Source organism: Anser brachyrhynchus (assembly GCF_964034855.1).
Source record: "Anser brachyrhynchus genome assembly, chromosome: 1".
NCBI classification, from domain to species: Eukaryota; Metazoa; Chordata; class Aves; order Anseriformes; family Anatidae; genus Anser; species Anser brachyrhynchus.
Genome location: NC_137694.1, coordinates 132,087,737 through 132,104,623, shown reverse-complemented (window position 1 = coordinate 132,104,623; position 16,887 = coordinate 132,087,737). Strand labels below are relative to the sequence as shown.

At 44.7% G+C, this 16,887-nt stretch overlaps 1 protein-coding gene across 1 annotated transcript; it reads left to right on the top strand.

Annotated features, from left to right (window-relative positions):
* The first annotated feature begins 7,639 nt into the window (after positions 1 to 7,639).
* Positions 7,640 to 16,570, top strand: LOC308199032 (endogenous retrovirus group FC1 Env polyprotein-like). Its single transcript, XM_080602446.1, has 2 exons — positions 7,640 to 8,311; positions 13,837 to 16,570. Exon 2 carries the CDS (start codon positions 14,974 to 14,976, stop codon positions 16,096 to 16,098), a length of 1,125 nt encoding a protein of 374 aa, XP_080458572.1. The 5' UTR covers positions 7,640 to 8,311; positions 13,837 to 14,973; the 3' UTR covers positions 16,099 to 16,570.
* The last annotated feature ends 317 nt before the right edge of the window (positions 16,571 to 16,887 follow it).

The window sequence follows — 16,887 nt, the reverse complement described above, 5'->3', positions numbered from 1 at the left end:
AGGGGTGTTGGGCTAGGTGATCTTCAGAGGTCCCTTCCAACCTCGGCCGTTCTGTGATTCTGTGACTCTGTGTAAATGCCTGCAGTCAGCAGGCAACATGTGAAGAGGTCATAGTGAGGATGAAGACTATGAAACCATCAGAAGATGTGGGCCAGGTTTCGGTTCCTTTACCTAAAGAGAGACTCAGTGCCTTGACTGGAGCAGGGGAGGGTTGTATAGCCAAATGGCTGTGACCACAGTGGTGAGGGAAGGCACTGAGTCTGTTTTATTGTGTAAACTGAAAGGAGGGAGGTTTAGATTGGACATAAGAAACAAATTCTTCACTCAGAGGGTGGTGAGGCCCTGGCACAGGCTGCCCAGAGAAGCTGTGGATGCCCCATCCCTGGAGGTGTTCAAGGCCAGGCTGGATGGGGCTTTGAGCAACCTGGTCTGGTGGGAGGTGTCCCTGCCCATGGCAGGGGGGGTGGAATCTGATGGGCTTTAAGGTCCCTTCCAGCCTAAATCATTCTGTGATCGCATGGTACTACGTTCTGTGCAGGCAGAATGGCTCCCACCCCACCAACAGTTCTCCTGTCTTAACTGCTGCAGTGTACAAAGCGTGTATTTGATACAAACTACTCACGCCTGAATGTGGCCCCAAGAAGGAGTGTTGAATCAAACTGCAGGTAGGAAGAGACAGCACTATACCTGGCTTCATTATTACCCTTCACCTTTTTCTTTTATAACATTATTAAGCCCCAAATGATTCCCCAGTGCATCTGGGACATTCGCATAAGAATACTGAAGTAACCCCTCTAATTATTAGCATGTAGTCCACAAAACTCACGATGTCCAAGTTAATGTCCCACCCTAATACTTTATCCACTCAGTAATATGTATTATAATACTTTTCAAATGATTTTTGCCCAATTATGTCTAAATAACATTCAGCATTTTAATAGTGCTTTTTTTTTCCTCCTTTGACAAACATTGCATATGAGGGATGCAGATGACTTCCCAAAAGAAACTTTTTTTTTTTTTTTTTTTTTGTACACTGAATTCCTTCATGAATTGCCTAAGAGGTATGGGTACAAAGATTCCACCTGATAGACATCTTTGTATGGAAAGAGTTTGTGCAAATCCTGTGACTTGAGATCAGGTTTATTCATTATTTTGTACATGTTAATTTCTGCATAAGCTTAAAAATCATCTTTCAAATAGAAGGTCAACTTTTGATTGACTATAGGTTAGTCACAGAAGTGCATAGCGCTTGGAATTCACATAATGATAGAATCATTAAGGTTGGAAAAGACCTCCAAGATCACTTGGTCCAACCATCACCCTGCCACCAATGTCACCCACTGAACCATGTCCCTAAGCACCACGTCCAACCTTGCCTTGAACACCCCCAGGGACAGTGACGCCACCACCTCCCTGGGCAACCCGTCCCAATGCCTGACTGCTCTTTCTGAGAAGAAATGTCTCCTCATTTCCAACCTGAACCTCAGTTAAAATCACTCAGTTACATTCCTGTCAGTCCTTGTAACTGCTTGATTTATTAGCATTGCCTTCCACCATCTTTCATCTTTTCTTTCTATTTCTATTATTTTTTTTTTGTACCTACCTGTTGTTCCCACAACTCTTAAAGCTGTCTGTTTGTAAGCCATAGCTCTCTTTCAATTGTTGCTGCAGGCTGCCTCACTGATGATGTTTCCATGACCTTTTGAATTTCCACAAATGTAAATGGCTATGCCCAGTACAGTAGGTGAAAATAATTATATCCATAGCTGCACCTGCATCTTGAGACAGACCACAGCTTGCTGACCGATCTTTCTGCTAAAAGAGGGCTTTGAGGAGGCAAAAGGCTTTCTCTGTGTTGTCTCTGTCATCTGGTATAAAAGCTTTAGTTGCAATTGCTTTGAACAGACATGAGAAGTGCACTGAAGAGCAGTGCAGAACATAGATCAGGCGTGTGCTCATGGTGACCTGTCCCAAACAGGGGGAGGCTGGCTAATCCTGCAAGTGCATTGCTTAGTCTCCACATAGCTGAGAGCGATGAGTTGCCTATTGCACTGCTCAGAGCTGCAGAAAGTTCTGGATACAAAGGCAGGAGATGGCAATAGCTCGATCCTGGGCCAGAGCTGAGCTAGGTGCACAGGTGGATTGACCCAGCCACCCTGAGAAGTCAGCTCAGCTGCTTCTTTCAGCAGCCAAGGATTTGGATGACCACCAGCTGTGGAGCCAGTACAAACCTACTGAGACGTATGGCTTTGATGGCAGAATCACATCTGAACTGTTCACAAGTCTCTTCTGGTTCAAGAACTACACATGGCTTTTTAGTTCTTTAGGGGTCTAATTAAGTCGTCTGTGAAACTTGAAACTGACTCAGGACTAGACTAATGGGGAGAAGAGGAAAAAAAAAGGTATCAGAACATAACTGCATGACTTCTTGATCCTTAATACACAAGGCAGGATCCAAAGCTGAAAGCCATGTCTGAGGTTTTCTGTTCAACCCAGGGGGAGAGTCGGGTGCTCCAGAAGAGTTGTCTGAAAAATATTGGTGCTGGGACCTGGGTTCATTCTACCAACTTTATGCTTCCAGATGAAGAGCCCGTACTCCCTTTATGCTCAGGAAGACATGCATCCCCAGGAGACAGAGATCCTACCTAGCACCTGAGCTAAGATCTCTGGAATGGCTGCCCCCATTGACCTTAGAGCTCAGATATAAGCTTAGGTATTTCTGCTGAGCATTCAAGGGTAGGCAAGAGGGCGGGGAAACCATGATGTGAAGACATCTTTACCTGCAGCTATTCTCTCAGAAAATGATGTCTCTCTCTTTTTTTTAGGTGGCAATGAGAAGTCATGATGAACGTTTTCCCTCTGATTATAGAAGGGCCTGCTGAGTACATCACTTTCTTAGAAAATGAGAGATCTGTGTTTAATTCCTTTCAAAACCTCCGAGGCTTAATAGTCACCCGCAGGAGAACAAACAAACCATTTACCTCTTGCTGACCATGAAAGCCTGACCCCTGTTTATAGACCAGCATCAGCATTTTATTTTTCATTCCAGTGCTTGTATGATTCCACAGACATTACTTGGCAAATCATTTGGTTAGCTTTGCCAAAGATATTGCAATGCTCCAGACACAAATATTTTGGCCAACTTATATTAAAAAAAAAAAAGGAATAAATAAATAAATAAATAATAATAATAAAAAAACAACAGACAGGCAAACTGACTTGAAATTTAGGGAAACAAATAAGATGCTTGTTGCAGTAGGAATGAGTAATCATGAGAAAAGTGTTAGGTGGGTTCATAAATTTTGAATCTTTTGAGCATCAACAGCTTGTTTTATTTTATTTGTCTGATCATCAGTTGGACCCAGTTTCTCTGTGTAATTACCTTCATCGTGTTAGTTCGATAAGAATGCTCTTGTTGATTGAAGTTTTCATGGAATTATTTGTTATTGTTCTCAGTGTAGCTTGTTCCCTATGGGGGCATAAGAAGGGAAGCAACTTTCCTCAATAAAATTTGCGAGAAGACCGAGGGAGGTGTCATGTAGGCCTCTCCTTCAATTTATTCTCAGTTCTCACCCACGGGATCTGACTGTTGGTGATATATAGGAAGCTGATTCCTGCTTTTTGGCTGGAGAGATATAATTTTAATCTTGGAAATATCAGACAGAAGTATGTGTTTATACATCATATGTTAAATATGAAGCAAGACCTCTGCAATCGAGAATGGTAGGATCCACTGTTTATGGGGATTTGCTTATGTATAGAAAAAACAAGACACCTTGGACATATGAGGTTTGTTCTACATCAAATATATTACTTTTTCAGCAGCCCTATCTGGTTCTGAATCTTGCTGAGCAGGTGTGGCTTCACTGGGTTATGCGCAGGCAACAAAACCTCTGGAACTTCCTCCCATATGCTGGTCCAGAAATCCCAGACAAATGGACATATTCCGGAGATTTCCTCCACAGAAAATTCTGGAGTCAGAAAAATGGGCTTCTCCAAGAGAACCCAGCTGCATGCAAACCCAGATAAATGGCTTACATACAACATGTAGTTACTGCTGGTTTGGGAGACACAAGTCTGTACAGGGCATCACATTCTGAAGGTTTCAATTCATTTTCTCTTCTCTGTCCTGGGTTCAAACTGAATATAAGTTGACAGATAACTTCAGGATATGGCAAACATTGATAGAGACTAGTATTAGAAACTCAAGACGTTTTTGGTGAATTTAAATAAAATATGGAAGTAAATTTAAATTAATCTTTGTACAGGAACTGGTTTTGTAACATTGTAAGCAAATGTTTTCCTTTGAGTGTTCAAAGAGTGATGCTTCTGGGTCATATTATTGCTAAGTTACATTTGACTGAGATACTCTGGCTGGAAGTCCCAGATAAATTCTGAGAATCCTGAAAGGTGCAAAGATCTTAACTGTGAAGCAAGGTTTTTAAAGAAGTTGGGTACATGTCCTGCTGCTGGGTTGGCTCCTTTTGATCCTGCATTCTTTTAAGCTTTCTGCCGCCTGAATAATTTTGGTATTGTTTCCTCGCTGTCTTTGATAAACTGCATAAGCAGAGACTGGGCCTCTTTCTCAGAAAGGAACTTCTGGGTACTTCTGGTACAACTTCTGTGCTGATCCCTGAGCATCCCCTGCACGCCAATTGCTTATTCTTTCTCAGAGCTCTGACTGTTAGGGGACGGTGGCTTTATAAAGAATATGTGAGAGATGAAGCAAGCAGATGCAGTCTTGGTAAGCATCTCAAAAAATGATGACTCTTCACAGTAGCTTGCACAAGAAATCAGAACCAGAGCGAATTCACATCTACCTGTACTCCAGTTTTCTCCTTCCTCTGGAACTGTCCTTGGGTCCCTTTCTCCTGCAGCAATGACATGCCCTCTCCCAGCAGGGTCTCTATACTGGCATGTAGCTAGCTTTCTGCCTCCTCTCCTGGACTCACCTGTGCTCTCTCCTTAGACCAAAGTACTCTGTGTCAATTAAACCTTTTACCAGCCTTTACATGTGATCCAGGTTCCCACTAGATGATCCCCCACTCAGTTACTTCTTTCATGAATTTTAGGTTTAGGAAAGAAGCTGGCCAGTGTCATAATGAGTTTTTTGTCCCGTGAGATTTCCATGTGATGGATGACAAGAATTTCATGACTAGAATAGTTCAGCCTGTCTGTGGAGTTCATCTTGACTCCCTCTTTCCTGGGGTAGCCTGGAGATAGCAAGAGAGCCTGAAGTGAGCTGGACGAACTGCTCTGGGATCTCACAGCCTGTTCCCTGCTGTTCTCTTTCCCGAAGACTCAGATGTTTTTTCTATCACAGGGCTATGGTTGAAATGTATTTATTCCAGCTGACATGCTTAGGGTCTTCTTGCTGTGGTTGGCAATGTACGTGTGAAGTCACTTAGGAGACCTGGTATGCAGGCACATTCCCACCACATAGCCAGAGGTGATACACACAGAGTGACCCCAGGAGAGGGGGGACCTTGCTGTGCCCCTGAGACGCTGCATGTGTGATTTTATGAGTGAGAAAGGTAGCAATGAATAGTCTCCATAACAGGTTACGTGACACATGCTGGCAGAAAGATGGCATTGCTGCATAGTTGCTAGCCCTGAATCGCCATCCTTGGGAATTTCAGTCTAACAAAAATAAAATAAAATGAAATAAAATCAGGAGATAAAACAAACAACACAGAGAGCAGACAAACTCTGTATATGAAGTGAAATTGCAGTCTTCACAAACACAAATTCATAGTATCAATCTGTTTTTAAACTGTGCACAGAGAGATTCCACAAAGCATTTTATAACAATTTGCAGTCAGTCAGACTGAGTTCCTAGGCACAAGCTTTGAAAGTCCTGCTTCCTTTTAAAGAGAACGAGCATTTAATTTATTACTGATGTCATCCTTTGCACAATTTTTAGCAGAGAGGTCAGAGAAGGACTAACTACCTGACCATATCAGTCATACTGGAACGGACTGGACCAGTGTTCAGTAATGACCCTGTAAAGACAGTAAAAGGCGTATAAGTGCATGTAGCGCCTTTGCAAATACGTGATGATAAATTGAGGTGGCATTCATTCCCAAATCATTAATTATGAATTGTTCATCCGTTCTCTGTTAATTTAAATGTTCTTTGCGGTTTATATCTTCCCGGTTTGGTATCCTATGATTTACAACTGAAGCATCTCTCTGTTCAAGGAGAGATTGCTATTTCCAGGGAGACTTCTATAGAATGAATAATGAAGCACTTTTTATTAAATGACTGAGAAAAGCAAAATCTCACTACCAGTATTTCCTGGAGGGTTTATCTTACAGGGAGGTGCACATGGCGTTGAATCAGTGTAGCATGAAATCTTCAGGAGTAGAGATGATAATCTGCCTCTACAAAATGAGAGAAATTCTGGTGTGATAAATAATGCTCAATTCCAAAAGCAAATTCAATATTTACTTGTTGAATATCCCAGGCATGTGCATACACACAATATTGCCAGACAAACCAGAGATTACTTCACTTTTGTTATTTTGTATTATACTTACTGTATGATATACCCAGAAACACAGGACAAGCTGTGATATTCACTACACATGCACCAGATACACAAATCAACAATTTGCTAGCATAGAAATGAATATGAATGCAATCCTATTGTGGGAAAGGAGATGGAGATTGTTGTTTGTGTTGTAAGTAGCTGGAAGGTGTTCAAATGCTGTTGTAATGGATACAATACAACATAAGTGGATAGATCCAGAGGTGGTTCCAGAGTTTTATTGCTGAGAAAATAATTCCATTCTTACACATCACCATTCTGTGACACACTTAACCAAAGAAAACAAAACAAAACAAAACAAAATGAAAACTCATATAATGGGATTGTTATTTTGGAGGTTTATGAGGTCACCATAAAACTCCTTAGCCAAGATTTTTTTGTCCTTTTTTGAATACTATTCCTAGGAAGCAACAATTAATTTATGAGAATACACACACTGAAAATCCTTCTCAGAGTCCTTCTGGCCGGCTAAGCTTGTACAGATTTACCAAGGCTTATTATATTTCTATTAGTTTAATGGTGTTAGGTTTTCAGAAGAGATTTCCATGAACTATTGCAACCCCCTTGCTAGTTTTTAATCCTTTCTTCAGAATGGCTATGACCTGTCATTACTGTGAACAATAAGGAAGCTGTCCTCAGCTAAGACTGTGGTAGTTTCCATAGCATCTTTGTCTCCACTGCATTTATCTCTGGCTAAGATATCTACTTTGCAGACAGTTAGTCTGAATTTAGACCATTTACTGCAGTGGAAACACTTTCACTGACTTCAGAAAGTATACATTCAAGCTAACAAAGAGAATCAGGTAGGAGGCAGCAAGAGGAGAGGCATGTTCACTTGCAAGTGTAAGCATTAGAGGAGGAAGCAGTGGTATGACAGCGCTGTTTGTAGGCCGGCAGTAGGAGATGGCTATGCTCAGTGCACGTGGCACCAAGACTTCAACTATGTGCCAAGGTCTGAGTTATTTGAGTATGGGGATAATCCTCGTACCAGTTCGTTTTACCACATGCAGTTGATGGCTTGGACATAAATAATTTTTGATGTATCACTCTGGTGCCAGCCCTGTGGGGTGCTAACTGTGGGAATAGAAATGTTGTTTTTGCAGTGTTACATTGTATAGAAGGAAGGAATGTGGTATTGAGATATGCATACAGTGATAAGAAAGCTCAGCAGGTGACCTCCTAAAATGCAGACAACCAGACTCCTTAGAGCAATCAGGTGAAAATCACTATGTTAAGTCAAGCCAGATAAGGGGAGAAAACATTACCATCTCAAAAACAGGCCAGAAACTGAAGGCCAGGCATTGTCTGTGAAGCATCAGATAGATTGTGAACCTGGATTACCCACTCCAGTGGGGAAACAGGGGAGGGTCCTGTCATCAAAAAGTATATAAACTGTGTTTTTGGAACTAGTAGGTGCGCTCTCCTGCTTGTGGGGCGCCCGCCATTGCAATCGCGAATAAATTACTACTTCACCGAGATCCTCGCCTGAGCCTAAGTTATTGGCTACGGAGTGTTTCTCACAATTTGGGGGCTCGTCCGGGATCCAGTCACCTACCGGGGAGCCCCACCGCCGCAGCAGCAGGAAGGCATGCCCCGCTGATTTCAGCGGTCCTGTGCATCGACGGTGGCGGTTCTGCGGAGAGCTGACAGAGGGCCCGAGACTGATTAAAGAGGCAGGATCCGTGAAGTAGTGGGGAAAGGGAAGAAGGTAGGCACTCAGGGTTTTAAGAATTGATCCGGTAACTCTGTGCACAGACCAAGGTAAGAAATATTAAGTATTGCTTTGGGGGTCGGGTGAGACTCTGTGTGATGTGTGATGTGTGATTGAGACGTACTTTTGTACGAAGCGAGTGTGGAGTCCTGATCCGCGGTTCCGTAGCTCCGCGAGGGGCGCGGCCGGAGACGGACGAAGCGTGAGATAAGGGAGAGAAAGGAAGAGTCTCGGGAAATTTGGTGTGCGGTAATCCTTGCACGGGGTAGTGCTCGGAGTACACCAGGGAATTTTGGTGTGCGGTAAGCCTTGCACAGGGTAGTGCTTGGCAGTACACCAGGGAAATTTGGTGTGCGGTAATCCTTGCACGGGGTAGTGCTTGGAGTACACCAGGGAAATTTGGTGTGCGGTAATCCTTGCACGGGGTAGTGCTTGGAGTACACCAGGGAAATTTGGTGTGCGGTAAGCCTTGCACGGGGTAGTGCTTGGAGTACACCAGGGAAATTTGGTGTGCGGTAATCCTTGCACGGGGTAGTGCTTGGAGTACACCAGGGAAATTTGGTGTGCGGTAATCCTTGCACGGGGTAGTGCTTGGAGTACACCAGGGAAATTTGGTGTGCGGTAATCCTTGCACGGGGTAGTGCTTGGAGTACACCAGGGAAATTTGGTGTGCGGTAAGCCTTGCACGGGGTAGTGCTTGGCAGTACACCAGGGAAATTTGGTGTGCGGTAAGCCTTGCACGGGGTAGTGCTTGGAGTACACCAGGGAAATTTGGTGTGCGGTAATCCTTGCACGGGGTAGTGCTTGGAGTACACCAGGGAAATTTGGTGTGCGGTAAGCCTTGCACGGGGTAGTGCTTGGCAGTACACCAGGGAAATTTGGTGTGCGGTAATCCTTGCACGGGGTAGTGCTTGGAGTACACCAGGGAAATTTGGTGTGCGGTAATCCTTGCACGGGGTAGTGCTTGGAGTACACCAGGGAAATCTGGTGTGCGGTAAGCCTTGCACGGGGTAGTGCTTGGCAGTACACCAGGGAAATTTGGTGTGCGGTAATCCTTGCACGGGGTAGTGCTCGGAGTACACCAGGGAAATTTGGTGTGCGGTAATCCTTGCACGGGGTAGTGCTTGGAGTACACCAGGGAAATTTGGTGTGCGGTAATCCTTGCACGGGGTAGTGCTCGGAGTACACCAGGGAAATTTGGTGTGCGGTAATCCTTGCACGGGGTAGTGCTCGGAGTACACCAGGGAAATTTGGTGTGCGGTAATCCTTGCACGGGGTAGTGCTTGGAGTACACCAGGGAAATTTGGTGTGCGGTAAGCCTTGCACGGGGTAGTGCTTGGCAGTACACCAGGGAAATTTGGTGTGCGGTAATCCTTGCACGGGGTAGTGCTTGGAGTACACCAGGGAAATTTGGTGTGCGGTAATCCTTGCACGGGGTAGTGCTTGGAGTACACCAGGGAATTTTGGTGTGCGGTAAGCCTTGCACAGGGTAGTGCTTGGCAGTACACCAGGGAAATTTGGTGTGCGGTAATCCTTGCACGGGGTAGTGCTTGGAGTACACCAGGGAAATTTGGTGTGCGGTAATCCTTGCACGGGGTAGTGCTTGGAGTACACCAGGGAAATTTGGTGTGCGGTAAGCCTTGCACAGGGTAGTGCTTGGCAGTACACCAGGGAAATTTGGTGTGCGGTAATCCTTGCACGGGGTAGTGCTTGGAGTACACCAGGGAAATTTGGTGTGCGGTAATCCTTGCACGGGGTAGTGCTTGGAGTACACCAGGGAAATTTGGTGTGCGGTAAGCCTTGCACGGGGTAGTGCTTGGCAGTACACCAGGGAAATTTGGTGTGCGGTAATCCTTGCACGGGGTAGTGCTTGGAGTACACCAGGGAAATTTGGTGTGCGGTAATCCTTGCATGGGGTAGTGCTTGGAGTACACCAGGGAAATTTGGTGTGCGGTAAGCCTTGCACGGGGTAGTGCTTGGCAGTACACCAGGGAATTTTGGTGTGCGGTAATCCTTGCACGGGGTAGTGCTCGGAGTACACCAGGGAAATTTGGTGTGCGGTAAGCCTTGCACGGGGTAGTGCTTGGCAGTACACCAGGGAAATTTGGTGTGCGGTAATCCTTGCACGGGGTAGTGCTCGGAGTACACCAGGGAAATTTGGTAACTTATAGGTGTGCGGTAGCCCTTGCACGGGGAAGTGCTTGGCAGTACACCCCCATTTTCCAGGATAGGAAAAATGGGAAATATGAGTTCCAAGGGACAGGGAGATATCCCCGGGGGAGTGCCTCCCGACTGTCCTTTAGGAAGGATGTTGAGAAATTGGAAGAATAACCCCAAAACTAAGGAAAAAGATAGGAAGAAAATGGTTAAATATTATGTATCAGTCTGGACGAAAGAACCAATTAAAGGAGCTGCAGTATTTTGGCCAAAATACGGGTCTGACAAAGATTGGGTATGTCAGGCCTTAAATTTTTATGTTAATAACAAATTTCCATTTTGAAGAAGAATCTGAGTATGCAGCTTGTTGGATACAAGGAATAAATTTGGTTTTGAGCAAAATCAGAATAAAGAGGGAAAGAAAAAGGAAGAGACAAGTGATAAATGGGACCTTCTGGATAACTTACCTCCTCCTTATAACCCCCAAGTTGCTGCAGCAGCAGCGGCTGCTGTAGCAGTTCCTCCAAAAGAAGAAACAGGAACTATAGATAACATTAGCTCTGGGAACAGGAGGTACCCCAAACTGGTAAAAGAATTAGAACAAGGTAGAAGAGGTACTGAAAATTTTGCCTTCCCTGATACTAACAGCACTAACACTAACTGTGTATCCTCTTAAGTGAACTTCCCCCCCTCCTTACCAGCAGAGAGGTTAGGAGTTTCCTAGGACCTAACTTATACTCTTGGGGAGGGGGAATTATGTATATAAATATGTTGTTTACAGGGAAAGAAATGGGAATGATCAGGAGGAGAGCTGCAATACAAAAATGGGAAAGAACTCATCCTCCAGGACCAGGGGTAATACCGGCAGGGCAGAAATAACCACTTGCCGATCCTGGCTGGAAGAATAATAGTGTGCAACACAGAAATCATATGAGAGACTTGGGGTCAGAATGAGAAAGTACTTGGGATGAATCCTGAGGACCCGGTATCCCAAGGGCTCTTGAAAGTTCATTTTGTGATTGAAGCCTGGCAAGATGCACGGAAAATGCTCCAGAAGGTGGGGGGGATGTAGTGAACAGTCACTGGGGGGCCCTCCTGTGGGAGGCCCTGAACGTGTGTGTCAAGAGGGGAGATGAGAAGGAAAAGCAGAGAGTGAAACTAATGGTATTGACAGTGTAGCAGGTAGTCAGGCAGAGGGTTGGAGAAAGAGGAAGAAAATCTTCAGGGGGAGTCAGGGCCAGGATGGAAAAGAGGGGAAGAGAGATGAAGGAATGGCAGGCAAGGAAAGCTACCCGTGTTGTGGCCTGAATCTTAGCAGGGACAGGCTTTGATGGGATGTTTTAAGTGTGGGCAGGCTGGCCACTTCAGGTAGGAATATCCGGAGTGGAAGAAGGAGGAGAGAAGGAAAATGGGATGAGGGAGAAAGGTATGGAATTAAGTTGGCTAATGACTGAGACTTTGGAGAAAGTACAGGCTGGAGAAAGATAGGAAGAAGTGTTAAAAAGAGTTATTGAAGGTGTTAAAGGTGTGGTATGTAATGTTTGACAGAGCTGTTTTTTTGAATGAGTTGGGAAAGTTGAATGAGCAGGGAAAGAGGATGTAGGCATTATCTAAGTAACCGTCTAGAAGTTTTGGTATATTTGCTGTGGTGTTTGGTCAGTTTCCCAAGTATTGAGAAGGGGGGGGCGGGGGGGGGCAGCCTGCTCCACCAGGGGCCTCTCCACAGGCTGCAGGGGGCTTCGGCTCCGGCGCCTGGAGCGCCTCCACCCCCTCCGTCTGTGCTGACTTTGGTGTCTGCGGGGAGGTTTCTCACTCCTCGCTCTCCCAGCTGCTGTTGAGCAGCAGGTTTTTGTTTGTTTGTTTGTTTGTTTTTCGTGGATGTGCTCTCACAGAGGCACGGACTGTGTTGCTCATGGCTTGGCTCTGGGCAGCAGTGGGCCCCTCTGGGGCCGGATGAAATTGTCCCTTATCTGCTACGGGGTGGTTTCTGGATTCTCCTCGTGGGGGCTGCCACTGCAGCCCCCTCCCGAACCTTGCCATCAAACACAATACACAGGGGCAGCTAGGTCATTACTGGCCTGTAAAGTATCAGGGATTAAATTAACTAATGAAACCCTAACAAGTGATGGGGGTAGAAGGGGCTGGGGTAACAGTGCCACCTTTGGGGGGTACCAAGCTGAGACTAGGGGATAAAATGATCTCTGGGCAATTATTGTATGTACCCAAAGCAGGGACTAACTTGTTGGGAAGGGATTTGATGATGAAATTGGGCATTCAAATAGTAAATTGTTAGACTGGAATAGCAGTGGTATTAATGGAGTGCTCTCAGGCCCTGAGAGCAAAGATATATTCACCTCTGACTGGACAGACTCTGAAGTGGGGGCGGAAGCAACAATACATATGGACAGTTTTACCTCAGGGGTTTACAGGGCCTCTGATTAATTTGGGCAAAGTTCTAGAACAGATTTTGGAGCAATTCCAACCTCCCAAGGAGGAATTTCTGTTACAAAATGTGTATGATCGTTTATTGTCAGGACAGGAGAAAACAGTTGTGAAAGAAGCTACTAACAAGCTATTCAACTTTCTGGGAAAGCAGGGCTTGGGAGTATTGAAAAATAAATTACAATACGTAGAAAGAGAAGTCAGGTATTTAAGGCATCTAATGTCTGAGGGAAAACTGAGAATAAATCCAGAGAGGATTCAGGGAATTGTTGAAAACTAAGAAAGAACTAAAAAGTTTTTAAGAGAGATTTCTTTAAGGAATCAGGAGCCGCGAAGCCTGAGGGAAAATGGATACTCCCTGATGGGAGAGAAATGCTGAATAAAGCACCAATGAGGCAAATATGATGTTTTACATCAAGAGAGTCATTGGGAGATGCAAGCAATGTGTGATGTTGTGCTAAGAAAGTATGTCTGTGTAGGAATATACACTTTAGTGAAGCAAATATGCAGAGGATGTACCATATGTCAAAAAGCAAATAAAAAGGTCATTTGTAACTAACCTAGAGGGGGACGGGAGCCAGGGATTCGACCTTTACAAAGTATACAGGTAGACTTTACTGAGTTACGTAAAGGAGGGAGATTTAAGTACTTGTTTGTCCTAATTGGCCACGTGACTGGATGGGTGTAAGCTTTCCCCTCTTATCTGCCACTGCAAACACGGTGGCTAAGGTATCACCGGAGCAAATAGTCCCTAGATATGGGATAGCTGAAAACATTGATTCAGATCAAGGAAATAATTTCACTTCACAAGTACTGCAAGGGTTAATGCAGGCCTTAGAGATTGAGTGGGCTTTTCACACCCCCTGGCACCCCTCCTCTTCTGGGAAGGCAAAGCGAATGAACCAGACACTAAAGAAGCAATTAACTAAATTAGTGTTAAAAACCCAACTTCCTTGGGTAAAATGTTTACTTTTAGCACTCCTCCAGGTTCAAACAGCACCAAGAAACAATATAGGAATTTCACCGTATGAGATGCTGTTCGGATTACCCTGTCTGGGCAGAAGGGATGAGATACCACAATTCGAAACAAGAGAGTTTTCTTAAGAACTGTGTTCTGGGGTTGTCCTCTTCTTTGTCATTTCTCAGGACCCGTGGGAAATTGGGTCCTGATTCAGACCTGGAAAGGATCAACTCCGGCCCGAATGGGAAGGACACTTCCAAGTACTACTAACCACTGAAACAGCCATAGGAACTGCGGAAAAAGGTTGGACTCACTATACTCGAGTGAAGGCATCCGTCGACCCTAGTACCTGGGAAGCTGTTCCTACAGAAGACTTGTTGGAAGCTGAAATCGAAGAGAAAAATCTCATAGTGGACTCTGAGCGGGATAAGAGCTTGCGATTGTAAACTAACCTTTTATTTTCACAGGTAACTAATGAGTGTGACTTGTGATTGAGAGAAAGGACTGGCCTATAGTGAATTGAAGTGTTCCCAAGGGGGGTTTGTTATGGTAGTAGTGTATATCTTATTCTTTGTATTGATAATTATTTGGAAACCTAAGGTTTAAAAATAATGACAGGGAAAAATCAATTATTAATTTTGTTTTTAGTGATTATAGGCCTCAGAGAAAGCCTTGGTCAATTGGCAACTTGGAAAAGGCATGACCAGATAATAGTAAGATGGGATACCCCATAAAAATATGGGTGAATGTGACAGAGGGTTATGTACCACAATCTGCCATGTTTGATGCTTGTGAGGTGTTAGCTTGTGGAGATTTAAATGCCCAACGACAATTGAGCAGAGGGAACAAATAACTGGTAGAGACCCAACAGCCAGATTGAGAATAGCTGTATGGAAACGATCCTCTATTGCCATCAGAGAAAGGGAGAAACTCAAGGAGAAAACAGGAGAGAAAACAGGAGGCCTTCTTTGAAATGCGGCAGTTCAAACATTTGAGATTGAAACAGGGTATGGGGATGTGAATGCCTGGATAGAATGGGTCAAATATACTGTCCAGAGTCTCAACCATAGCAATTGCTATGCTTGTGCCTCGGGATGACTGATTGCCCAGATAGTGCCCTGCCCACTGGGGTGGACCGAGGACTCCCGAGGGATGCGATGTATGATTGCATTGTACCAAGAAAAGACTGCCTGGGGAAATGAGGCCTGTAAGTCTCTCTCTTTACTATTCCCTTCCTCGCATGATAGCAATATCAGGGTTCCCCCTGTATTCTCCACAGCTATAGGTAACCATACAGCTTGCCTCTCACGGCAGGGTGTGAGTGCTACCTGGCATCTGGGAGAATTTGCCTTGTGCACGAGGACCTTGAATGCTACTGAGGACTTGATGGGAAACTGCTCCAGACTTGAGATCCCCAGGGCAGATCTCTGGTGGTACTATGGAGGGAAGATCTTACGGTCCACCCTACCATCTACCTGGGGAGGCACTTGTGCACTTGTTCAATTAGCTATACCCTTCACCCTGGCATTTGAAAGCGAAACATCACAAATACCCAGAAGAAGTAAAAGAGGCTTAGGAATATCATTTGATGATAGAGTATACATAGATTCTATAGGGGTGCCTAGAGGAGTTCCTGATGAACATAAAGCCAGGAATCAAATTGCTGCAGGGTTTGAGTCACTGTTCTGGTGGGTAACAATTAATAAAAATGTGGATTGGATTAATTATATCTATTATAATCAGCAGAGATTCATAAACTATACAAGAGATGCGATAAGAGGAATCACTGAACAACTAGATGCCACCAGCAAAATGGCTTGGGAAAACAGAATAGCATTAGATATGATTCTTGCGGAGAAAGGTGGTGTGTGCGTGATGCTGGGCAACCGTTGTTGTACTTTTATCCCTAACAATACTGCCCCGGATGGCACAGTAACTAGAGCATTGCAAGGGCTTACTACCCTTGCCAATGAATTGGCAGAAAACTCAGGAGCAGACACTTCCATCACAGGATGGTTGGAATCTTGGTTTGGTAAATGGAAAGGAATGGTAGTGTCCATATTTACATCCTTGATTGTAGTTGCAGGAGTTTTGACAGCCATTGGTTGTCGCATTATCCCCTGTGTAAGGGGACTTGTCCAGCGGTTTACTGAAACTGCACTTTTGAAACAAATGACCATGGATCCACCACCCTACTCAGATAAGATGATGATATTAGAGGAAATGGAAAGCAAAGAACGTGAAGAAGAGGAAGACATCTACCAAATTACATCTTAGAGAAAAATTTTGCAAAAATCAACAAATTATAAAAAGAGAAAAGGGGGGAATTGTGGGAATAGAAATGTTGTTTTTGCAGTGTTACATTGTATAGAAGGAAGGAATGTGGTATTGAGATATGCATACAGTGATAAGAAAGCTCAGCAGGTGACCTCCTAAAATGCAGACAACCAGACTCCTTAGAGCAATCAGGTGAAAATCACTATGTTAAGTCAAGCCAGATAAGGGGAGAAAACATTACCATCTCAAAAACAGGCCAGAAACTGAAGGCCAGGCATTGTCTGTGAAGCATCAGATAGATTGTGAACCTGGATTACCCACTCCAGTGGGGAAACAGGGGAGGGTCCTGTCATCAAAAAGTATATAAACTGTGTTTTTGGAACTAGTAGGTGCGCTCTCCTGCTTGTGGGGCGCCCGCCATTGCAATCGCGAATAAATTACTACTTCACCGAGATCCTCGCCTGAGCCTAAGTTATTGGCTACGGAGTGTTTCTCACATAACAGAATATTGTCTGCTCTACATACCGTCATTAACTTCGTATCCAAGAGTTTCAGGAGTTGTGTATCCTCAGGGTACCTCTAGTCACTTTGTTGCTGAGAGGAAAGACTGCTGTTTGATGCACTTTCATGCTATAATCAGGGACAGGTACAACTGCAGTGAAGGTGAGGCTTGTGACTGTCATAGGTTGAACTCCGTGCACCAGGCTGTGCGGTGATAACGCGTAGGGCTGCAGCCTCCTCCAGGCACGAAGCCCCTGGTGGTCAGTCCAGCCTGGGGGTGGGCCACCT

Coding starts and splice junctions, on each gene's coding strand:
- LOC308199032 (XM_080602446.1), top strand. CDS start 14,974: ATGCGATGTATGATTGCATTGTACCAAGAAAAGACTGCCTGGGGAAAT.